The following is a 16843-nucleotide window of genomic DNA, read 5'->3' as shown; positions in this document are numbered from 1 at the left end:
AAAGAAAGAAAAGGAAAAAAAGAAGAACAAAAGAGTAAAAGGGAAACAAAAGAAACGGAGGATGAAAGAAAGGAGAGAGAGGGGAGGTAAGAGCCTGAGAGAAGAAGAGTGGGAGTAAAAGAGAGAAGGGGGTTGTTGGGTGGAGTCGTCTCGTCGAGGGAGCAAGAAAGACACGGTCCAATATGTTGCTGTGTCGGGTCAGCTGTGTCGGTATTCTTGCTCGATCCTCGTTTACTAATATCAATGCAGAAGTTTGAAGTCGGTGAGATGTATATTGTCGGTCGGCCGACAAGTTTTTTTCCCTACGAACTGTGACTTTTTATCCGCTGTGACTACTTCGAGAGTGACTACAACTACAATACTTGTATTTTCTCGAAGTTTCACTGTCCTATAATAATAAATAATAAATAAATAAATAATAATATAGCCTAATAGTCCACTCCAAATTTTATTAAACCGAAACGGAAATTCTTTTTGCCCAATTGATCGTGAGCCCGGCAGCCACTGAGCAGCGCCAGATCGACGTTGCTCTATCCCTTGCTGTTGAACGCCTAACAAGGTAGCAACAACTCCCATCTTTTAACGTCTTTTGGTATGACGCGGCCGGGGTTCGAACCCACGACCTCCCGGTTGTGCGGCGGACGCTCTACTGACCGAGCCAACACTCCGGTATAATATCAGCTAAAGAATTCAGAGGTTTAAAATTTTCGGGGAAACTAAATTCAAACAAGGTTTAAGAGTAAACAACGGTACGACGAATCGTTTTCCTTTCTCTATATTGTGATAAAACTCCAAAGATTCCGCGCTTTGCGCGGAAGGTGAAAACTTCATTTAGACGAGTGGAGAACGTTACAACGAATCGTCTTATTTCTCTAATAATTTAATGAAACGTTTCGCGCGGGTGGGGGAAAACTGAATTCAGATAAGGATTAAGAGTCGAGCACGGTACAACGAATCGTCTTCTTTCTCTAATAATTTAAGGAAACGTCAAAGCTTCAACGCTTTGCGCGAGAGGGGGAAACTGAATTCAGACAAATATGGCTTATTAAGAGTCGAAAACGGTACGACTTTCCTTTCTCTATATTGTGATGAAACGCCAAAGATTCCGCGCTTCGCGCGGAAGGGGAAAACTTCATTTTGGCGAGTGGAGAACGGTACAACGAATCGTCTTATTTCTCTAATAATTGAATGAAACGCCCAAACTTTCGCGATTCGCGCGGTGGGGGAGAACTGAATTCAGATAAGGATTAGGGTAGAAAACAGTACACCGAATCGTTTGCTTTTTTCTCATAATTTGATAAAACGTTAAAGGATTAAGAGTCGAGCACGGTACAACGAATCGTCTACTTTCTCTAATAATTTAATGAATCGCCAAAACTTCCGCGAAGGAGGGGGAGAAGTGAATTCAGATAAGGATTAAGAGTCGAAAACAGTACACCGAATCGTCTGCTTTTTTCTCATAATTTAATGTAAATACAAAGGATTAAGAGTCGAGCACGGTTCAACGTATACTTTCTCTAATAATTTAATGAAACGCCAAAACTTCCGCTCTTCGCGCGGGAAGGGGAGAACTGAATTCAGATAAGGATTCAGAGTCGAGAACAGTACACCGAATCATCTATCTTTTTTCTCATAATTTAATGAAACGTCAAAGCTTCCGCGCTTCGCGGGAAGGGGAGAAACTGAATTCAGACAAGGATTAACAGTCGAGAACGGTTACGGGTACAGCAAATCGTCTTCTTTTTATAATAATTTAATGAAACGTCAAAGCTTTCGCGCTTCGCGCGGGAGGCCTATCACCCGCCCCCCCCCTAATAAGCGCGTTTCCCGCACTCTTTAAGTGATTCGCTTGCTCTCTACCGCCCCTCCCTAAAATAAGATCCTAGCTCCGCGCCTGCATTAAAATATAGCTATGATGCTGACTAAGTTGACGAAATAATTCATATATTTATGTCGTCGAGGAAAATGACCATTTGCGCATACGCAAGTACTATAGATAGTCCATAGGAAAAATAATTTAGCCTTCGGCCCCGGGTTTATAGGGTTAAATTTGTATATATTGGACATTTAATTTTGTCGGTAATTGGTGGCTAGTTTTGTCGATAATCGTTGGCCTCTACACCCCCCCCCCCCCCCCACTGAAAAAGGTCTAGCGACGCCCCTGGTCTTGCTCACATTACTCACACAATTATTACACATTTCTATCAAACTTCATTTGACACAATGTCACATCATCTAATTATTGTGTCGAACACTCGGTATTCGATGACTGTCAAAATGATTAGTTTATTTTAAAATACATTTCACCATATTCCATTGTTAAAAATAAAAAGGTCATAATGAATCAAAGCTGTCGAAACTGGTTGAAAAAAGTACAGTGCTATTACGTCACTCAAATTTTGTCAAAGTACGTCTTGGTCTCATGAACTGAATTTTAAAAGAAAAAAAAAGTTAATTATGATGGCTTATATTAGACAGGCCTTGTAATGTCACACTATGCAATAAAATGATATACACATTGGCGCCTAGAAACACAGTATAAGTATATAAATGTTTTTTTTTTTTTTGGGGGGGGGGGGGGGGGGTTGGCAGAAAGAAAGAAAAAAGTATAATTTACACAAAAGTGAGAAAAACCCCGGAAAATCATGTTATTTTAGCATCATTTGTAAATCACTGGTATCGAATAAGAAAGAAACTACGTTTGAATTGTATTGGGGGAGCACTGCCCTCTTCCCTCAAGGCGCGTTAAAAAAGTACCCTACCATCATTACTTTTATCATCATAGTTATTTTAATTTTTATTATTATTATTATTATCACCATTATTCGGGGAGGGGAGTCATTCTGTCGGCTTCATTTAGCAAATGTATAGTTATTGTCATGATGAAACTCAATGTAACTTGATTCTTGGTAATACAAGAATGAATTCTCTCTGTGATGAAACAGGCAGTTGCATCGCTAGAAATTTAAAATAAAAAAAAAGATCCCGAATAGCAATTTTTTGCAATCATCTTTCATTTTAGAACGTCCATAGAATAACAAAAAAAATGGATCAGCTGGAAATGGGGTTCCTGTAAGAAAAATGATACCCATAAACAAACAAACAGGAGAAAGCATCTGAAATGTGATAATTTGCCGAGAATCAGCAGTTGCAAAGATATTTTGAGAGGGGAATGTAATACAATTCATCTTACCCAACCCCTGCCCCGAGCCCATCTCTCTCTCTCTCTTCCTCTCGCTTTCTCTTCCTCTATCTTCCTCTTTCTTTCTCTCCTCTCTCTCTCTCTCTCTCTCTCTCTCTCTCTCTCTCTCTCTCTCTCTCTCTCTCTAATCCACTCTTTATAATAATGATATCTTACATGTATAATGCGCCTAATACTGTCTTTGTTTCTAGGCGCAGTATTACACCGGTCATCGGATTCAGACTTGCCCATTCCGGCCAGTCGCCATTTTACAAGCGCCACTTGCTCATCCAACCACATTAACTTTCGTATCCTACCGGGTACCCTTTTAATACCTGGGTGGAGAGTTGCAAATGTAGATTAACGTCTTGCCAAAGAAATTTAGTGCCGTGTCGGGGATCGAACCACGACCTTCGAATTTCAAGTCAAGTGCTTGAACTACCCGACTATACGACACTTCTACTATAACACTTTATCTCACTATATTGACTTTTCTATCCTTTTATCTTTTTTCTCACTTTACCCCCCCCCCCCCACCACACACTCTCTCTCTATCTCACACGCCCCCACATAACATGATCAACAAGAAAATACAACTTCCCCGTGTTGCTGCGTATAACATTATACATGTAGCTTGAAATACTAATAAAAAAATTATATACCCCTGATGTTAAAGACCACAGAATTACATAAAGGAAGGAATTAGCTATACATCATACATCATATAACAATAATACCGTGAATACACTAGGCAGGAAGTACGTAGGAATTACATCACTTATCCAAGATAATCTGTTTAAAGTAGATTATCTTTCAGTATTCAATGGGATGTTTGTAAATGAAGGTCTTTATTGGTTATTTTAACTGCGTCAGTGGATGATTTAATTATGATTTATAGCAAATTCATCTGAAAAAAAGGTTCTAAATATGATATTGCATAGTCATTATACATCATGGTATTTTGATGACGAGCAATTGAGCTATTAGTCTAATTTATCAATTTAACTCATGAAAAATATAAATTCTGAAGAACTTATCTTAGACCAAACATTAGTAATGTTAATTCTTTTAGAATTATGAACGATTATGTATAATATAATAACATGAAAGAATAACACAAAGTAGTTCCACGTTAGAAAATTAACACTTTCATTGACCTGAGGATTAAATTCATTTTAAGCAACAAATTGTTTCCGTTTAAATACTTTATTGCATTAACCTAAAGTTGACCTTTTAACTTCTTGATTTATCGTTCCTATGATTCAAATTCATACTATGCCTTTGATTTGACTCACACAATGATAGACGAACTATTTTCCTCGATCGACTGCCTGTTCCATTTCCTCATAAAGGTGTATTTTTTGTCAGTTACTTTTTTGTCATCAAAATACCGGAAGTTATGACTCAATTCTGGAATCGGGGTCTGGTAACCAATGTTTTGATGATCACTTTGACATAGAAATATAGAGCTAGGGAAAGAGAGAGAGAGAGAGACAAACACATAGACAGAGAGACAGAGACAGAATATCGCCATGCAATAAAGTTAAAAAGTTGGGAATTGTCCACAGTGCTGTAATTTTCGTGCGCGTGTAAGGAATTAGGTATAAAAACCAATTTGCGACCTGTTTATTTGACATATTCTGGTTATTTATACTACAATGAACCGGCTCTCGTTTAGTTTGATATCTAATCACTGATACGGCACGCTTTCATGAACGTAGATCTGTAAATCACCTCGAGATTAAACTTTTGTTTCAACATGGCTACGTCTCTTCAGATAATTTTATATCTCTTTGCCCATTTTGCTTTGATCAAACTTGGTGCATGTGGTTTCTTTGGGCCGGAGCTGGAGGAAGGTCCTATGGACAAGACGGTATTGACTGGGGATAGTGTGTCACTCATCTGTGATCTGGAAGACAACAATGAGAGAACAGTCATGTGGTACAGCTATCAGACGCAATCGTATATCACACGGAATGACGATGTACGCAACCCCATGTTGCAGGATCGCTTCTCCGTCAACGTCAACTACACGACGCAGATGTACACGCTGCACATCGAAGACGTCAAGTTATCCGACGCAGGGACCTACGAATGTGCGTACTTGATCGGGTCCCGAGCCACGTCTTTGGCTATGGCCCAACTGACCGTTCTACCTGCGCCCACCAGCAAACCCGAATGCGGACTGACTTACTTACCTACGATGGGCTTGACCGAAGGCGAAAGTGGTGAAGTGGATGTGTCTTGTTCGTGGACAAGCAACTACACAGAAGTAAAAGGAAGTTTGTTTCAGGGTGATGTGGAACTGCGTCCAGATGTAGTTCTTGGAGACAGGATCATTAGCAGGGTGGACTTAGGTGGCGCTTCACCAAGTGTCACGTTTCGATGTGAAGTGTCTTTACCAGAACTCGACTGGAGCAGATCTTGTACTGTCGATACCGAGCCTAATCCCTACATCAAGGTCGGGATCAATCCGTTACTGAGCAAATCTCGATCTGGGTCATCCGTATCAATGGATTGTTATGGACAAAGCTCCGATGCCATCAAAGAGTACTCCTGGAGAATACCGGTCAATGATTCTTACGAGACGCGTGAAACATTCAATCCTGATAAGAATTCCACTTCATTGGTCATCACTGGGTTAAACTCTGGCAAAAAGAATGTCGTTGTTGAGTGTGAGGTGTCAACTGAAAATGGGAGAAAGGCATCCACTGTCGCGGTGGTCAATATTAACCCTTACCACCATCCATTGAAATCCTCAAGAGTCATCATATCTTTTCTCGCTGGTCTAATGTTTCTAATTCTGATTTGTGTTGTCATAATTTGTGCAGTATGTTCGGTGAAGAAACCGAAGAAGAGGTCGATTTCTCGTCAGCGACTTCTGGCTCGTAAAGGCAACGGGAACGCTGCTGTGTACGACAGTACAGTCGCCAAGTACTACCAAGACGGCCATCTAAGCCTGAATCTTGAATCACTATCCAGTCCTGAGGGTGTGGCAAGTAGCAGTACTGATGCAGATGAGAGCCACCAGTCTGTATCGCACAAGCTTTCCGGTAGCATCCGATCCGCCCTATACACCAAACCGATGAAACTACCAAAGAAGAAATCCCGGTCCCGTAAATCTGTCAAACCGAGAAGTGTTTCGCAGGTTCCCCCCGATTACGAGAACATTTCTCGAACAGGCTCCATGTCGTCCCTCTATTCGCGGTTTTCTACCGGTAGTGGATCATCTGCCACGTGCGTCGATGACAAACCAGTCGCAGCAGAGAGGATGAAGACCAAAGAAAACGTCTACGGAGACGAGCCCGCCATCAAACATGCTTATCTGGGTGCCGCCAAAATGCCGCCGGCTACTGATGCTTTCGCGCAAGATGATGAGGATGACGAAACTCATCATTACATGTCCATCGATGTCGAAGAGAGCTTGGTGGATACGACGACGGATAAGCCGTTGAAGTACGCCGAACTTGATCTGACTCAGAAGTCTCCAAAGGACAAAAAGAAACCCAAAGTAAAATGGGCTGATGGTGGTGTCGTCTATACTGAACTCAACATATGAATGAAGCAATGGTAACAAACATCGAAGAATGTAAATATTTTAATGGATTCAAATGTTTGATAGAAATACCGGTTTATATGAATTTCTGTATTGTTTCAGTTTTTCGCTAGCCCTTCTGCCTTGTCGGGTGACGACGCCATTGGAAATTCTCGGTAAAGTCACTCACCTAGATGTAGAAAATTATCTTCCAAAGTTGTGACGAGGCTTTTTGACGATAGTTTTATAATATGTATATCTATTTGGCCGTTCGAGTAACGATGAGGATGAAATCAAACCTTTTTTTTTATCAGTAGGATACCGGGGACGGAAAAATTTAGACTGTATCATGTCGAGAAGTCGGTAAAAAAGTGAGTAAATAATTGATTTTTGTTCGCATTCTAATACTACTTTGAAAAGAGTGCCACTTACTTATCGGATGTCATTACTGTGTCTGAATGCTCAAGCTATTCAGCGTGTTAGCTAGCCTAGATAGATTTGTACTATTATCGCAAGTGACGTACGATTTAGAGCAATGATAAGCAAGAGGCTTCGACAGTGTGATCTCAAGGATTTTCAAGTTACTTTGTGGCCGAGACAAATTCAACGATTGGAAGACGATATCAAAGTCTTGTTACTAATAATTTATGCTGGAGGAAGTTCATGAATTGAGCTCAAAATGATCAATGGCAAAAATAAATTAAATTATTTTTTAGTTGTTACACTCTTGGCAGTCTATTTATCATATCATCATCCATTTCACTAGTTTGCTCAAATTTAACAGAGTAGTAAACTAAATGTAAATATCAATAACCCGATATACCAGAAAGTTATCTCTGGAGTGCTCATAAATTATGGGGGAAACTTAAAAGAACATATTGGATAGTTTTATTTATTTCTGATGTGTGTTCAAAAAGTTTGTATTAATCTTCTCTTTCTTGTGTACTCCCCGTAGAAACTACGGGTTGAGGGCGGGAGGGGGGGGGGGGGGGGGGTGGACGCATGGGAGAAAAAGAGAAAGAGAAAAAAGGATATGGAGAGCGGGATGGATAGCGTGACAAAAAGGTGATCATAGGGCCTCTTCCCAAACCCTCTCCCTAATTATTATTATTTTTTTAATGGCATTTCATCCACCTCTCACACTCTCGCCCTCTCGCCCTACCCCATGTTGCCAGAGTCGCCTCAATACGTGTCGTGTGCCTTTGGCCTCGGAGATATTAGGTAAACTTTTATAGTTGGCCAATGTCGCGTATCTAATAATTTACTTGCAGTTATTGCCTACGTGGTTTTAAAAAGTTCATTCAATTAATTGCTTTTTTCTGTATAAACTTACTGCCCACAACAATAAATGATTCAGATTCACATCATTTGGTAGATAATGGAAAACACTTCACCAGGGACGTGACGTCAATTACTGACGTCACTTTTTCTATTCATGCAATATAGGAATTGTTTCACTAACCACTTCAGTTTGAACTTTGAGACAATGTGAAGTTACCATAACATGACTCACCACGATATGTAATTTATAGCACAAGTACGGATGTGTGTCAGTGTGGGAACTCACGGTCACAACTTAAATCATGTTAATTTGAACTTCGAGACAACAACAAACTAATCATGACCCATGTATATGTGTTTAACACTTTGTGTTTTTATTTCACTTTACAATACCATAGTACGATATGTATATTTACATTATTTATAACTCTGTGTCGTGCCTTACCAAACCTGGGCGTTGATCTGTGTCGTTGTTAATGTGCTTATTTTAGTTGGTTGTAAATATCGAATTGCACAATTGCAATTAAAGTAGGTTATCAAGGCATAGTTCATGATTTTAAGATCATTAATAACATTAACATCAAACATTAGCAGTACATTAAGGGTTATATGAAAGCAAGTTTAATTTTCTAGAATATGTCAGAATGAATTCATGAAAATTTCGTAAAAACGTTACCAAGACTTAGGCTGATAGAGGGGCTTATAGAAATAACATCGTACATTGCAATAAAAGGGAACAGCTCATCTGTGTACGTAATCTAATTACTAAATATTGACTGCATAATCGTGTTCATTTTATAAAACGATAATGAATTGAGAAACATACATGTACTTTAACAAGGCGTAGGAAGTGAATAATTACAATTTGTGTTCTGTGCTAATGAAATGCCTGCTAAAATCTCTTTTTATTTGAATATGAATAGTACGTAGTCACATTTAACCCCCTTCTTTTTTTATAGAACTTATCTGGTCGATTTATGTTTAGTTGTGCATATAATTACATTTTCATGGTTGCAGTAGATATCATCATGGTGCTCTTATGCATATATTTTACCTCAATAAAATACTCATAGAATTCCTCTTCCGATGTGATTTCCTGTATGAAAGTATCGAAACCTTCAATAAAATTACTCATCTGTTGCTATGTTACCGATTTCTGTCACCATTATTATTCTTTGTGGTCTTAGTATACTACTATTCAAATAAGCTTCCAATTTGATTACATATATTCATTTACGTAAAAGTCGGTTCTCTTAAAATAGGCCGAGACAATATGTTATATCACTTTCTTGAATTCTATTAGCCCTGTACTATTATTTACTGTCATGTAGTACCATGTTAGGGCATGTTAATTTGTGAAAACAACGCTTCTTTACATTACGAACTCACATAAAGAAAATATCGTGCAATTGGATTACTTTGGCGTTTGGCCACTAACCCGTAACGGTACTTGGCGTTGATAAAGAAAGAAATACATACAAGTTCATCTATCAGTAACCGATAATTACAGTGTTTCTAATAGATTTTCACGTTTTTACAATATATACAGTCAGAATTAAATAAATCTTATTAAAATGTACATATTCATATACACAGTATTACACATGAAGAAATGACAATTTAATATACTTTGTAGACCATGAAGATATATCAATATAACTTTCTGAATATTACACACACATTTGATGATATTGTTAATTATTTTAAAGAAAATGAATGAAATAAAAGCGAATTTAAGACAAGTGATAATTGCCTATACTATGAATTCATTGTTGTCGAAATATATATATTCCATAAGCGTTTGTACTTTCACATGCTTAATCATGCCCACAATCAAACGATAAAACACTTGGAAAGATGCATTATCCAGCATCATATCACATGCCATTGTTAATAAAAGGCGCACACTTATGTAGTAGATTGTATTGAATCTAGTAACCGCTGATGTAGTGCATGTATTTGGTATTATAAGGAAGGAGTATAGGTCTAAATACTATTACTGTAAAATTGTTGTAGGAGGAGGAGGAGGTAGAGGAGGAGGAGGAGGAGGACGACGAGTAGGAGCAACATAAGTAGTAGTACTAGTAGTGGTGCAAATAGTCGTAAGTAGAAACTGTGGTAACTGGAATAGTAATATTTCAAAATGCAGCAGCAGCAGTATAGTATAGATAAACGTAGAAGTATAGTAGAGGTAGCAATTAGCGTAGTATTAGTACTGATAGTAGTAGTGGTGGTAAACTCTTGGTATATACATACATGTACATGTTGTTATGAATATGCAAATTATGTTATTGCAATATGTTAATTTAAGACATGACGTGTTGTTAGATGATCAAGCTGATAACCACGAACCAAATGTAACGAATCGTCCGATTTCGTCTTGATTTTTAATGTATTTATTTTATTCTAAGTTGTTATAGGGTATTGTGTAATTTAATTGCCCTGACCAAACAATGTATACTACTACTACTTACTAGTAGCAGCAGCATCAGTAGAAGTAGTACTCTGTAGTAGTATAGTAGTAGTAATAATAGTAGTAGTTATAGAGCATATTGTTGTTGTTGTTCTAGTAGCATTAGAAAGTAGAAAGTAGAAGTAGAAGTAGTAGTAGTAGTAGTAGTAGTAGTAGTGATGGTGGTAGTGTAGTAGGAGTAGTAGTGATGGCGGTAGTGTAGTAGTAGTAGAAGTAGTAGTATTAGTTGTAGTAGTAGAAGTAGTAGTAGTAGTAGCAGGAGCAGCGGGAATAGTATAGTAGTAGTAGTTGGAGCAGCAGCAGTAGTAGAAGTATGAGAGGTAGTAGTATAGTTATAAGTAGTAAAATCCATGAGTACTAAAAAAAAAGATGATTGTAGTTATAGTAGTAATTGCAGTAATATATGTTGTGGTGGTAATAGTAGTAGTATCATCATTAGTAGCATTAATAGGAGTAGTAGCATTAGTAGTAGTAGTAATAGTAGTAGTAGTACTATTAGTAGTAGTAGTAATAATAATATAATAATAGTAGTAGTAGTAGTAGTAGTAGTAGTAGTAGTAGTAGAAGTAGTAGTAGTAGTATTAGTAGAAGTAGTAGTTGTGGTAGTGGTAGTGGTGATGGTAGTGGTAGTAGTAGTAGTAGGAGAGTGGGGATCGTTGGTAGTAGTAGAAGTAGATATGTAGGGATAAATAGTTGTAACGGCAAATCTTAGTAGATGTGGTGGTGGTAGTAATAGTAGCAGTGATGGTAGTAGTAGATGTAGTAGTAATAATAATACTATTAGTAGTAGTTGTAGTAGCAGTGGTAGTAGTATTAGTAGTAATAGATGTGGTGGTGGTGGTGGTGCCGGTGGTGGTAATATAAGAAGAAGAAGTAGTAGTAGTATTAATATAATTAGTAGTAGTAGTATAGTAGTAGTAGTAGTAGTAGTAGTAGTATTAGTAGTAGTATTAGTAATAGAAGTAGTTGTAGTGGTAGTAGTGGTAATATCAGCAGCAGCACCAATAATTATTATTGTTATTATCATTATTTTTAGTCGTAGTGATGGTGGAAGTGGTAATAGTAATACGAGGATGAGGAGGAGGAGGAGGAGGAGAAGGAGGGGTAGGATTATTGGTGGTTGTAGAAGTAGATGTGTGGGGAGAAGTAGTTGTAACAGCAATTAGTTTCAGTAGTATAAGCTACTTCATACTTTAGGACATAGGTATCTATAAATGTTTCAATTCTGCATCATTATGGAACGTAAATGACTGGCTTCAATAACTATATACGATATGTTTAGGATCTGTTACTGTTAAATTAAAACATCTGGTATTACAGCCATCAGAAGTATGATGTAATGTATGAAGAGATAGTAAGATAAAAAAATTAAAGACAAAATGTATAACTATGTGTAAATAAAAAAATGTAATAATAAGAATATTAAGATACAATGATTGATATGCATTGGCTTACCGCGTATCTTTAAAAAGTGTTCTACGGTCAACAGAGGCATCTGAGAATGAGCCATGGCATGCAAGCATCCCCAACATATCAGAATCATATCAGAGTCCTACAACTAGGAAATCTACACTTAGTAAAACTTACCTGTTATATTTTTTTCTGCATGGAGTATGTACTTCTTATCTAACAGTTATGTACATATTATTGTCAAGGTCGGTATTCGTAAAAACAGACATCAAGAAATAACGTTCCACCATGATGGTTATATAATTATACCACTCCACAGTTAAGTGCCCAACCGTAAAAGTGATGAATAAATATGAATATCACTATAAAAGGGTTTTATAGGATATTGCGTTGTACCTAATTTAAAATATTCTCTGTCTCTACATTTTCATCTATACATTATTATTTACCTCTTTCTTTCTCATTGCCTATAAACGCATTTCCCGGTCATTATCATGACTCAACTAAAACAACAAAAATATCGGAGATTGCAACAATAAATAAAGCATTTCTTTTGATTGAAGGGCAAATTGATAACAACTTACAGTAACAAAAAAAGCCTTTTAAATATTATATGATTTACACACACAGTCATACTATATTCTTTTTGACAAAGTCTTGTGAAATGTAGGTCAAAACAAAATTCCAAAATACACATAAATAGTTAAATGTACATTTTTCTTAAACCGATTCTGAAGAGGCTGATAATTGCCCCACGACCCATCGCCATCAGTTTCCATATTCTGACGAATCTTCTAGACTTCAAAATTTAGTCGCACATTTACAGTTTTCTATTCTGAAACAAAATAATGTCCACATGTGTCCACACAAGTCATATCATGAAGAAATATATTGTTACAATAATCCACGACGTTCAAACAAAATAAGTTAATCTAAGTGTTCCTTATAAAGTGTGATTCCTCTTCGGGAAAATTAGAAGCAGACCCCATCGATAGCTCTTAACCATGTCATCTCTTGCATGGTGAATCTTGTTAGTAAGAGATTAGACAGGTTCTTCAACAGTGCTCTTGCCTCCTATTTGCATTGTCCTTTATTTAGGTCACGTGGCATCAAAGTTCTCTTTCTCTTCTCCGTGAGTTTCCAAACATCCGTTCCCTGCATACACTTGTGACCTTGAAATCTTTATTCGTCTTAACTGAGTCCTTTGTATTTCGTCGTGACTTCGACACGTTACAATCATCTGACGGAAATCGAAAGTCCATTTAATCCCACTCAGGAAACCGTCATTTGAGAGGTACCTATAGGAAAAAAAGTGAAAGGAAATACTCTAAAAGATAAGTTTGAGTTCAGGTAATGATAGGAAAAGAAATTCTCACAGAATCCCACAAAACTCGAACCGAATCTTAAAGATTACAAATAAATGATATGTGCCAAACGATTTTGGGAGAAAACGTATAGCGGCTGAGTAATGATCATCGAAAGGTAAGGACATCAAGGTAAGTATAAGCCCGACACCATGTGCTTAACATTATGTCACTATGTACAAATGAAAGTTGTAGTTTTTATTGAAAATGATTTCCAGCATGTTTTTGTGAGTTTGTTTTTATTTACTGGTTCAAACAATCTACTGCAGGACACACAATCCAGAATGAATTATAACCATGTTCTCTCGACATAAGATTCCCACATACCAGAGCTCAAGATTAGCTTTAAACATTTGTGTCAAGAATAACATCCCAAGATTTATCTTTTAGTTTTAAACAGGCTTTACAATTCTTTTGTTAGTAATTAGAGATTAAATAGTACATCTTTCATCAAAACGCACTACCCGCGGTAAATGAAAGTTTCGGGTAATAGGGTACACTCTACTTCGTCCATGGAGCCCACTTGGGGAGAGACCGAAGCTTTGAGATCTTAAAAGTTTCCCTACTAAAAACTTCACTCTCGTTAGATTATAGGGTTGGTGAACCCTGGATTGCCAACTGGATTGTCACCCTAGTGTGCTATATTTGCAATATCTGAAAGGAGAAATTAATCATGTTGCTTCATAAAACCAAAGCTAATGATTATATATTTTTGTATAACTTTAACTGGACATCTAAATAACTCAAGGCTATTATATAGGTTGAACAGTTTTCATTTTCAAGGTATCTTAAAGATATCTCTTTTACCCACTAAAGTGTGATCATTCGTACTTGAAACAGCGCCCTCTGTCTGTAATCTTCCTTTGATCCATTGGTTGTTTGTTCCCTGATTTTGGTTGCTGTGTCGATTTACGCTGTTGTTATGATGAGGATGATGATGACCATACCCTTGCTTGGCCGTCGGGCTGGACTTCATCGACCATCTCATGGTGTACGTCGACGTCTTTTGGTCCGTCATGCTGGAGTCGGGGCGGCCGATGATCACGGCACAGCACGAGGCGCAGAAGCTGTCGAAGATGTGCAGATTGCAACATCCGTAGACGAGGGGGTTGAAGCATGAGTTGGACAGTCCGAAGAGGAAAGCGACCTCGTAAACGATGCGCATGGCTAGAGAGGCGGGGTGGTCGGAGAAATGCCAGGCATACACCAGAGCTGCCACTACGTAAGGGGTCCAGTTGACGACAAACGCGAGAAAGATGGTGATGATCATTCTCAATGTCCGATGCTGAGCACGCATGAAGAGCCGTGATCGAGCCTTGTGTTGCTGGGAAATGTTATCTTCAGCGTCATTGATGCTTAATCCTATGAAGAAGAAAAAAAATCACGTCATTTAAATCTGTAATTATTCCTTTTCCATTAAACGTTTTATTCTGACGTTTTATCCTATGAACGGAATAAATCATAATTCACGTTGGACGCGATGCGTCATTTTGATTGCGTAAACAAGCAAGATTTAACCATACACCAGCAATTTAAATCAATGTGTATGCCAACAATCGTCTGGCGTTCACTTTTTGTGTGATGGCAACTTCACATTGCGGGTCAAGATCGTGCCAGGTGCTGACGAAATTTCACGTCAGGCAAATAATGCCTCATGCGCAGCAAACATTACCTTCGTTATAAATCTTACAATTTCATTTTACATCAATTACAATATGTTCATAAACGTTCATTATAAGTCGCCTTAGATTAACAATTAAATAGGTTTTGATGGTGTTTCTTGAAAGCATGCTGCGTTACTATTTTCAAAATGAATTGTATAACCTCAGATTTCTGTTCACGAATCTTTTTTGATGTTAAGGGCTCTCGAGGAAGTCACTTGAGAGGTACCCCCCGTTACCAAATCCATAATCGTCGGTAATCTGGTAAATAATAATACATTTATACTTTTGACAAGATGAGTAGACCCCACCTCTTTTTCCTATCCATTCAAAAAATTTACTGTAATACTTTGGGGGTACCTTCTTCTAGAAAAACCGAATCAACAACAAGTATAAAAAAAAAACTGGACATCTTTAACTTCTCCTTCGATCTATAATCTTTCTTTTTATTTGAGAGCGATTCAATTGGTTGGAGGTCAGTAGACATGTATACGTAATTATGTTTCCCGCTTACATCACCAACCATACGTGTTCATGGTTTCTTACCTTTAGAACTTTCTCTTCTTATTTTAGCAAAGATGGCGATGTAAGCGGTGAACATGATGAACATAGGAGCCACGACCTGTATGAAGAGTACTAAGGTGGTGTAAATACCACTCGCTATCCCATCCATCTGACGAATCGTCACACACTGGTAGAACACGAAGTCGAAAGGAGCCCTCTCCGAGTAAAATAGGGCCATCTGTTCGAAAATAATAAAACATCAAATTGTTAAAATACAATGAGTATACAACTAAACTTGTCAAAATGTATTTTGAGTGACGTTTAATATATCGGAAATTATGTCTTTCTAAATTTGTGAACAAGATACCAATTATAAGGAGAAAAACAGTTTGTAATATTACCATTAACAAAAGTGTCGCCCCACTCTTTCTACATTCTGCCACCTTCTTTATGTTTCTCTTAGTTTCTCTTTCTCTGTCTCTAGTTATGTCTCTTATCTTCTTTTTGTCTGCATGTCTCTCCCTCTCTCTCTCTCTCTCTGTGGCTCTCCATCATTTGTCTCCCCCTCTTTCTTTCTTTGTTTCTTTTTCTCCTTTTCTCTCTATCTCTCCCTTTCTCCTTCCCCCTCTCTCCTCCTCCTCTTTCTCCTCCTCCCCTCCATGTTAAACAATTAACATCCTCTTAACATTACCCACGTATTTGTACTTGAAGTGAAACTGCCCTTCGAGCATCAACCCATATTAAACGCTACAGGGCATGTAACGTCGCATGTTATTGGCATGTTCTGAACATCACACGTTTCTTCGAATTCCACACAATACGATTGCATGATAATCTTGTAATCAGAAACTAATCTTACTTTCTGTACTCCTGTCAAGCTGATGACATCTTAGACGAGTGAGAGGAGGAGGAGATAAGAAACCTAATGATTAATACAGGATGTAAATGCCAAATTAAAAAGCCAATGTTTTAAAGGTAGCGTTTTCCTTTCGCTAGGCGAGTTGAATCAGTCGGTAAAAGCGTCCGTCTGTCGAACCAAAGATCCCGGGTTCGACTCCCACCCAGGCGGATGACTGAAGCCTGCGTTGTGTGTTAACGTGCCCCTCCCCTTGTTCATAGACGCAGGTTATGTTAAGTGGAAAACACTCCGTCCCTCGGATAGGACGTTAAATGGAGGCCCCGTGTAGAGAAGAGTCACTACCTTTGCACGTTAAGAACCCACTGCACTATTCGTATAAGAGTAGGGGAAAACCCTGGTGTAGTGGTCCACCTGCACCCCCTAGTACAAGTTAGGGACATGCGGAATACCGCCCTGCTGACTCCAAATTCAGAAGGTTCAGAAGGTACCACTATGAATATGACTGACAAAGAAAGCGGACAAAATATACAGTTCCTCAGGTAGACAAAGGAACGTCTCTTCACTGCTCTTATGTA

General features: G+C 38.1%; 1 protein-coding gene across 3 annotated transcripts; it reads right to left on the bottom strand.

The window, feature by feature from the left end:
• Positions 1 to 11416: 11416 nt before the first annotated feature.
• LOC100893259 (oxytocin receptor) lies at positions 11417 to 15644 on the bottom strand. 3 transcript variants are annotated; one of them, XM_030977371.1, is made up of 3 exons: positions 15452 to 15644; positions 14052 to 14606; positions 11417 to 13178 (listed from the first exon to the last, which is right to left on the bottom strand). In XM_030977371.1, the coding sequence occupies exons 1-3, from the start codon at positions 15576 to 15578 to the stop codon at positions 13153 to 13155; spliced, it is 708 nt and encodes a 235-aa protein (XP_030833231.1). In that variant the 5' UTR covers positions 15579 to 15644; the 3' UTR covers positions 11417 to 13152. The 3 variants fall into 3 exon arrangements, with proteins under 3 accessions (XP_030833231.1, XP_030833232.1, XP_030833230.1); XM_030977372.1 differs by having other exon boundaries at positions 14076 to 14606; XM_030977370.1 differs by having other exon boundaries at positions 14192 to 14606.
• Between the last annotated feature and the right edge of the window lie 1199 nt (positions 15645 to 16843).

This window comes from Strongylocentrotus purpuratus, unplaced genomic scaffold (assembly GCF_000002235.5).
Source record: "Strongylocentrotus purpuratus isolate Spur 01 unplaced genomic scaffold, Spur_5.0 spur5_scaffold_9, whole genome shotgun sequence".
NCBI classification, from domain to species: Eukaryota; Metazoa; Echinodermata; class Echinoidea; order Camarodonta; family Strongylocentrotidae; genus Strongylocentrotus; species Strongylocentrotus purpuratus.
Note: the sequence above shows the minus strand (reverse complement) of the source record. Positions and strands in the feature narration are given on the sequence as shown.

Coding starts and splice junctions, on each gene's coding strand:
- LOC100893259 (XM_030977370.1), bottom strand. CDS start 15,578: ATGGATGGGATAGCGAGTGGTATTTACACCACCTTAGTACTCTTCATA. Junction 14,607..15,451: donor AAGAAGAGAAAGTTCTAAAG/GTAAGAAACCAT, acceptor TCTTCTTCATAG/GATTAAGCATCAATGACGCT. Junction 13,179..14,191: donor AGCCCGACGGCCAAGCAAGG/GTATGGTCATCA, acceptor TTTTTCCTATAG/GTACCTCTCAAATGACGGTT.